The following is a 9,014-nucleotide window of genomic DNA, read 5'->3' as shown; positions in this document are numbered from 1 at the left end:
AGGGGGCCCTCCTGGCAGGGGCGTAGCTAGCCAGAAGGTGATGGAGGGGCAGGCATGCCCCCACGAAACACTCAAAATCATTCATGATTGCAAAAAAGGCTAATGACCCAATGGTGGGCTAGCCAACATACGGTGTTGTATTATTCCAGCTGAAATAACTAGCTACGTAACTATTTCAGTACTGACTGCTTCCAATCGAGGTAGCCATATTCGTCGCGTATCATCGCACGTGCCACAACTGTACTCCAACAAATTCATCCACAGTCCCGTAGAGCTAATACTTTAGTGCAAATACAGGTTACTTTACGTTAGCCACAGCCTGTGCTGCAGTCCTAGCACACTGCTGACAGGATGACGTATTCACTCACTTCACTCGGCAAAATTCAAATGCCATGTATTGCACCAAATCCCACCTGTCTTGCTAGCAGAACTTGTAAGCTTGACTGATCCACCTGACTGACTGACTGACAAAGTAAAAACAGACTGCACTGCCGTACGTACAAAGGTCCAGTGTGATCGACTCGATAAAATAAACTTGGTACATTTATTTAGCTAACACTTTATCATCTCGTAGGCAGTAGGTTCGTAGCGTCATTTGGTCTCCTTTGTCACTTGTGAGTTGTGACTCCTGCCGCGGAGAAGCGGGTCACTCTTTTTAGATTCAAAAATGTTCTATCACGCGAGTAATCTAGGCTAAATATAGAAGTATGTCTCTAATATTTTCGTTCGATGGATTCACGAGCGAGTTGAATGTTTTGTGTGCGCATTCACTAGCAACCCCTGGTGATACCGCGTAGTAGTGTACATAATTTACAGTCATTTGCGTGTCAGTTTAATACTGGTAAACTTGTGACGAAGGTTTAAAAAAAAAAATCATTTAGTGTTGGGGGGGCAAATGCCCCCCCTTAGCTACGCCTCTGCCTCCTGGGGCCCCTTTCAGGCTGGGGCCCGGGGCAAAATGCCCCAGTTGCCCCCCCCCCCCCCCCCTGTGGGCGGCCCTGGCTATCAGACTGTAGAGTTGAATTCATCTTGAAGTCCCACTACAGCAACTACTGATGTACCTACAGGATCTTTGCAACAGCTGCAAACTAGCCAACTGAGTCTTACACTGTCTCTAAGTAGTATCTAAATTGAGAGGGATTTGTTACTTGTATGACACATGTATACTGTTCTACAAGCATGCATTACATGTATTTGATTAATTGTTTTCTTACCACCTATACTTCAATATAAGATGAATGTTTGCTTTTGGTTTGTTAAGCTGTGTTGGCATTCTAACATTCGATAACTAGCTGTTTACTGATAACATCTTACCATGAGTTAAATAATGTTATTAACTCTTGATCTTACCTTGTGGTAGTAGTGGCTGAAAACTATTATCATCTGAATAAAAACAAGGCACTTAATAACAAGCTGCCTATTGTACACACTACACCGGTACACGTCTATTTGTTCATCAAGTAGTTTTTATAGATGAATATTACTATTTAAGCAGTGTAATTGTCTAACAAATGTTCAAATTAAAAATTGCATACAATGTGTAGTTCATTATGAATGTTAAACTGTCTAATTTCCCATTATATAATATATATGTTTAGCTGTGTATAGTTTTCTATCAAATGTTCACTTTTGCAATTATCTAACAAGCAGTAAGTAACTTGTTTAGTTTCCTATAAACTGTTTAGCTCAGTAGTTGCCTACAAAATATTTGTTTTCAGTTACCTATGTATACTGAATGTCCAGTTCTGTAGTTAATGTGCAACTCAGTACACTACTTAACACTCTACATTTGATAAATTGCTAATTTGTAATAGCATCTTACCTTGTGCAGGTGGTCAGGGGCGTAGCTAGCCAGAAGGTGATGGAGGGGCAGGCATGCCCCCCACGAAATACTCAAAATCATTCATGATTGCAAAAAAAGGCTAATGACCCAATGGTGGGCTAGCCAACATATGGTGTTGTATTATTACAGCTTAAATAACTAGCTACGTAACTATTTCAGTACTGGCTGCTTCCATGCAATCGAGGTAGCTATATTCGTCGAGCATCATCGCACGTGCCACAACTGTACTCCAACAAATTCATCCACAGTCCGGTAGAGCTAATACTTTAGTGCAAATACAACGTTAGCCACAGCCTGTGCTGCAGTCCTAGCACACTGCTGACAGGATGACGTATTCACTCACTTCACTCGGCGAAATTCAAATGCCATGTATTGCACGAAATCCCACCTGTCTTGCTAGCAGAACTTGTAAGCTTGACTGATCCACCTGACTGACAAAGTAAAAACAGACTGCACTGCCGTACGTACAAAGGTCCAGTGTGATTGACTCGATAAAATAAACTTGGTACATTTATTTAGCTAACACTTTATCACCTCATAGGCTGTACGTTCATAGCGTCATTTGGTCTCCTTTGTCACTAGTGAGTTGTGACTCCTGCCGCGGAGAAGCGGGTCACTCTTTTTAGATTCAAAAATGTTCTATCACGCAAGTAATCTAGGCTAAATATAGAAGTATGTCTCTAATATTTTCATTCGATGGATTCACAAGCGAGCTGAATGTTGTGTGTGTGCATTCACTAGCAACCCCTGGTGATACCGCGTAGCTAGTACTGTACATAATTTCTCAAAAGCATTTGACAGCGTCCCACATACTAGACTTTTATTGAAACTTCAAGCATATGGAATTAATGGTCAACTTTTGAGCTGGTTCAAAAGTTTTCTTACGGGTCGACGTCAATGTGTTAAAATTAATGGTGTCTTGTCATCTTGGGTACAGGTTTCCAGCGGTGTCCCACAAGGTTTAATACTTGGTCCGTTATTGTTTTCTCTATATGTTAACGAACTGCCGTCACTTGTCTCCAGTCAGTTACTGATGTTTGCAGATGATATAAAGCTCTATCGTACCATCCGTTCTTCTGAAGACTGCCTTGTACTGCAAAATGACATAAATATCTTGCTTGACTGGTCAAAACGTTGGCTATTATCTTTTAATATTTTAAAATGCAAGGTCTTACATATTGGCAATGCTCCATACACCGGCAATTATACTATAGCAGGAATCCAGCTGGAGCTATTGGACAACATTCGAGATCTTGGCATACAAATTGACTCAAAATTAAAATTTCACATTCACACAGATATGGTAGTTAAAAAGGCCTACCGGATTCTAGGTCTCATCTGTAAATCATTTGAGTGTAAGGACTCTGATGTCATGGTAAAACTATATAAAACACTTGTCCGCCCAATTGTTGAATATAACAATGTCATATGGGGACCTTCTTACACACTTGACAATCAAAAACTTGAAAGAATGCAGCGTAAAGCAACCAGAATGATTCCATCTATCAACCATTTATCATACTACGACAGATTAAGACATCTAAACATACCATCTTTACAACACCGTAGACGAAGTGGTGATTTGATATATTTGTACCAAATTCTCAAAGGCAGTTATGATATAGAAAATCATTTATTTACCCCATCCACTTCTACTGTAACAAGAGGTCACACAAGGAAATTATTCAAACATCACACTAATTCGTATACAATATCCAATTTTTATAGTAACAGAGTAATCAATGACTGGAATTCATTACCCCAATCTATTGTTGATTCTCCCTCTGTCAATGATTTTAAAACACTGCTGGACAGACACTATAGTAATTGCTTATTTGATTTTGTATAATAATTAGAATAGCTAAGTACATAATAATTATTAATTTTGTTTATGGATGTACAGGCATAAGCCTTTATCCTTAAAATACAAATACAAATACAAATAATTTACAGTCATTTTCGTGTCAGTTTAATACTGGTAAACTTGTGACGAAGGTTTAAAAAAAATCATTTAGTGATGGGGGGCAAATGCCCCCCCCCCTTAGCTACGCCTCTGCAGGTGGTGGTGGCTGACCACTATTATCATCTGTAAACAACCACGTACATAATTATAAAAAGAAAGACACAATGTGTTTTTCTTTGGCAAGAAATGCCCTTGTTCAGTCCCCTCTTTGATTGCACTTGTACATATGACACAGCTTGATCTGATAGTTAAAACTTGTAGATGCTTCTTCTGCCATTATGCAGTGTACTTAATCAGCTCGGAAACTGTACAATTTACTTGGTTACCTGAATATCCAAAACAGCTATTTTTAAATAGTTCAATTACTTGCTTTTAATACACTGGGTTAACTGACCTCTAATTATTTCACTCAAAACTGCACATGCTTTGAGTATGGATTCTCATCCTGCTACAATGATATAGTATTTTTTTAGGATTCAGCTATATGTGTGCATATAATCACATGGTCATATTATTATTACTATATAAGGGAGGTTTGAAATATTGTACCACAAGTTAAGGGTGTGTTGCTAGGTGTGGAATAACAATCATTATTAAAGTTTTATATTGACAATTCATTTAGCTGAATAACTATTTCTCAGTAACTGCATGCATGTATATGATATTCTAACAAGGATTAAATCCCTAATTTAAATATAAATGTGTGGTTATACGTATTAAATACATATGATGCACTTTATATGGTTTTATGTGCATATACAAGCAATGGATAAAATGTCAAGAAATGTTGTGTTCAATTATTATCCAAATAAATCCAGGTGTGTCAGTCACTGTGACAACATTAGGGTTTAGCGAACAAAAATGGCAAGGGTCATATCAGTATTGTACCGACTGCTAGAAATGGAAGATGGCAGGAGGCAATCACGCCAGCGGCAATCTATTGGATTTGTCAGTGTAGAAGCTGTCCAGTAGGTATCACAGTTCTTGTAATGATTGGTTGGTGATACTTTATCAAATGTAATGCCAAGTATACCAGAAAAATGAACTGATGGTGCTGGTGATACTCCATTGCTTGCTGTACACTGATCTACCACCTTCTTAGCATCGAGTAGTATACCTCCTGTCCAGTGGTAATCAATATTGCGATTGAAATAACCTTTATATGCATAAACTATTGTCCCTTTGTGATATGCTACTATCATTTGTTCAGTGGGGTTGAAACGAGTTTTGTTAGGTACATTACACCATTCCTGATGACTAGCATCCTTGACACAAGGTTGATTGTAGTCAGAGTAGTAGAACATCTTTTCATACAGTGTTGTGTACTCCATGTAAGTGTGTTGCCAAACAAGAGTCCATCCTCCACCATCGATTGTCATGTCACAGTAGATCTGTGGAATTATATTAACCAATAAACTTTAATAAGACATTACTTGTATGTTTTCTTTAGATTTTGTAGTTCACTGATGCATTAAACATTGGATATTGCAACAGTGTTAATATATAGCTTACAAACCTGCATATACTGTGCCCAGTACACTCCACTTTCAGGAGATCTGGTACAATCTGTAGACAATGCTTCTTTAATTTGTTTGCAGTTTGTAGCACTACGTTCCTTAGTTTTCCCAGTGGATGGAGACAACCTATATAAGTTTTGTTAAAGTCACTCTTGTAGGTAGTTAACTTACTCAAATGGGGTCCATGTTGCACTCTTACATATCCAAATGACTAAAGGATCAACTGGACTGTAAATACTTTTTCCTTCATTATCACTAGTACACTGTTTAGTGGGAGTAGTGGAACGCTATATTATTGAAATAACAAAGAAGTAACTGCAATATCACTGGTGTCCAGATTGTTTGTCTACCTGTCCAAAGTTGTAATTAGTTTACGATGTACTTAAAGATTTAGCAGAAGAATCCCCCCAGATCCCCAACTCTTGTTATAATGATGTATAAAAACTGACTAACTTGACCAGATTGTTTATTATGTTAATGTGATTTCTAACCAATTAAATCATTGTATGAGTTACATCCAGTTTATTCCAAACCCTTGTTTAGAATGATGTTACAATAAACTGATTTTATAGCAATACAGTCAAATTTCTCTAAAATGTGATGCTCATGACACACGTCAATTATACTGGTGTTGTTAGATAATCACCTCTATAAGCTGACATTGTACAATATTTAGAATTGGATTATACAGTAAGTTACAGATAAGAAAGAGCACACAACATTAAATTTTACAGGTATAAATTATGTACGTACAATCAAATTGTTTTATAGATCACTGTAAGCATGCATGCTTAAAAAAAATTTGTGTTAATTCCTGCCACCATTCCAGATGATAGAGGTTAAACTCAATGGAGGCTAAAACTATACTACACTGTGAAAAAGGTGGGATATAATATGGTATTTCCAGTGGATTATTGAATACAAATAAGCCTTAATATAAATCCAGTATTATACTCATCTTATACTTTAGTATAATGCATACTATACTATTGCATGTATGATTTCAGTTTAATTACCACGATACTTGAAGTAGCTTATATCTGATATACTTCCCACACTATACCATCACATATATGGTTTCAGTATGTTTAACACATTAACTAAAGCCTTATGTGGGATTGTTAGTATAATACAGGTTATACCAAGCTTTTTTGTATTCAATAAGTCACTGGAAATACCATCTTATATCCCTCTTTTTTCACAGTGCTAGGTAATTAAATTTTGTGTAGTTCATGATCAAAGGCATCAAACTTTTGGTGTCAGTTTAGGCACCCGCAGTTTGGCACACAGGTGTCACTTTCATGGTGTTATAGTTTCTGATTCAATTCTGAAGTATGTGTGTATCATTTGTGTTATATACAAATACAATCAAGCTTCATTCCTTACATATATATATTTGGCACTGTAGTGTGGATTGAAGTGTGAAATTTAAATCAAATTGTGTGTTGTTTTATATGTAGAGCTACATACATATACACTTGGCACAACTGGTATTCTGCAGTCAACGTTGAAACCGGGTCACTACTGCTGACCCGGATGACCCACTGACCCGGATTTGACCCGGATTGACCCGAAAGCCGAGACGCGTTTCGGCTAGTCTCGAGCGAGCGAACGAGTCTACATTTTGAGCGTTCGATTCGTGTTGAGTAAATATTGCAACTTCAGCCTAGCTGTAGGTTGAAGACCAAAAAAAAAAAAAAAAAAAAAGGTCTTCACTTACTGACAATAGCTACCCCTCACCATAGATCAGTACCCTCAATTTCGTGCTACATACTACACTTACTAACAAATGAGCGTGGCTGAGCGTATGTTGGTAATGCGATAAGTGGGCGTGGCTCACGAAAGAACTACGCGATAGCGTTTATTGTTTGTTATTATTGTTATTATCTACTTTACCAGTTAGGCACTGGAGGGTGTACACAGAAGGCAGAGCCTGTTCGAGGTGTTTACCCATAGCCTAGGAGCCTAAGCGAAAATCTTTATAAGTTTCCACGTCGTCAAACGAACAATTTCGTTTCTCACGTGATCCAAATCCGGGTCAGACCCGGATAAATTGTAAACCGGGTCAGACCCGGATGACCCGGAGAAAATGTGACCCGGATGACCCGGATGACCCGACCTGGTTTCAACGCTGTCTGCAGTGCACTGTACATGCATCAATAGATGAATCGAATATGAAATGTAATTTATGCACACAGTGCCACACATGTGTAACAAGAACAAATCATTTTAATTCCATAGGTAAGGTCACAATTAGGTTGTATACACATCAGGGACAGGCCAAAGAGTGGGGGGCAATTATGACAATGAAATTTAGACAGTGGAGGTGAAACATAGAACAGATATGGATATTTTTCAAGTGTTGATATATTATGTGCACTTATATTTTCTTGTAAACCATTGTGTAGTATTTGTACAAACAATGTACATAGTTATTAATAATTTTTGTGAATGGCTTACATGTCTTAAGTGTTATTTGATGACGGCATGTGTGCCTGCTTAGTAGAATTTGACCATAATTTGTACTGGTAATTTCTCACTAGACATGCAATTTGTAGTAGCCACCTGGTGTTGTGGCAAGTTTCATGTTATGTTTGTGCAAGACAATCTTAAAGCTGTGTATATTTATTCTCCCAAATTTTTTTTGACAGACTGCATGTGACAGTATTTCTGAATCAACTGTCACTGTGCTTATCATGCTGCATTAGCTCAGAACCACTAGATTTTAATGTGGATCATGCCTTTTGTGAGGTTTTTAACAAAATCAAATTCTTCCCTTAAATTGTAGCCAGAAGGCTAATCATAGCTTGCATAATAATATAGCCAGAGTATTATAATATATCTGTACAGTATAGATGATAACTTTAATAGCCATTGTAGTGACAGTACAAAAAATGAATATATGTAACATTGTGCATATATACATTGTGGTTTGCATCAGTAAATACGTATTACATACCTTATGAACAACTGAAAGAGGGTTTTCTTTCCCTTGTAGCATCATGGCATGGCTGTGAATTGGTATAAGAAATGATTGCACTGCTCCAAACACCTTTGGACCTTAAATATGTCCTTATTAGGACTTGTATTTAGATGCTAAAAAATGTATGTATACTTAATACAGTCATCAGCAAATGGGACTACAGATAGTGCAAGTGTGTGTCCACATTCCAGTATGTCCTTTTTGAGATGCTCCACATTTAGTTCATATTGTGTGCATGGTAGCTATGTATAGCATATTTTAGGTATCATTACCTTAGCTTAAGCATGACTGCTATCAGAGTGTAGAGAAGAATTGTTGAATTCATCTTGAAGTCCCACTACAGCAACTAGTAGTCACAGGATCTTTGCAACAGCTGTGAACTATCCAACTGAGTCTTACACTGTCTCACTGTAGTATTTAACTAAATTGAGAGGAATTTGTTTAATTTACTTGTACGGCACATGTCTACTGCTCTACAAGCATGCATGTCATTTTTGATAACAAGAGTTACTGATTTATTGAGTATATAATTCTGTAAGTGCTTCACAAGTGTATAAAGTTTTTGAAATTTTCAATGATTAAGTAGATGTTGAATGCAGAGAAGATCTCAAATCCCAGCTGTTGTGGCTCCTCTGGCACATGCCTAGACTGCATGTTGCGGGGATCAAGTCACCACTGAGTCTGGGATTTTTTCTGCATTCTTCAACG

General features: G+C 37.5%; 1 protein-coding gene across 1 annotated transcript; it reads right to left on the bottom strand.

Annotated features, from left to right (window-relative positions):
- Positions 1 to 4,494: 4,494 nt before the first annotated feature.
- LOC136263760 (uncharacterized) lies at positions 4,495 to 8,732 on the bottom strand. Its single transcript, XM_066058396.1, has 5 exons — positions 8,579 to 8,732; positions 8,283 to 8,334; positions 5,495 to 5,610; positions 5,323 to 5,449; positions 4,495 to 5,197 (listed from the first exon to the last, which is right to left on the bottom strand). The coding sequence occupies exons 1-5, from the start codon at positions 8,629 to 8,631 to the stop codon at positions 4,655 to 4,657; spliced, it is 891 nt and encodes a 296-aa protein (XP_065914468.1). The 5' UTR covers positions 8,632 to 8,732; the 3' UTR covers positions 4,495 to 4,654.
- Positions 8,733 to 9,014: the final 282 nt, after the last annotated feature.

Source organism: Dysidea avara, chromosome 8 (genome assembly GCF_963678975.1).
Source record: "Dysidea avara chromosome 8, odDysAvar1.4, whole genome shotgun sequence".
NCBI classification, from domain to species: Eukaryota; Metazoa; Porifera; class Demospongiae; order Dictyoceratida; family Dysideidae; genus Dysidea; species Dysidea avara.
This window is presented reverse-complemented; position numbering and strand designations above follow the sequence as displayed.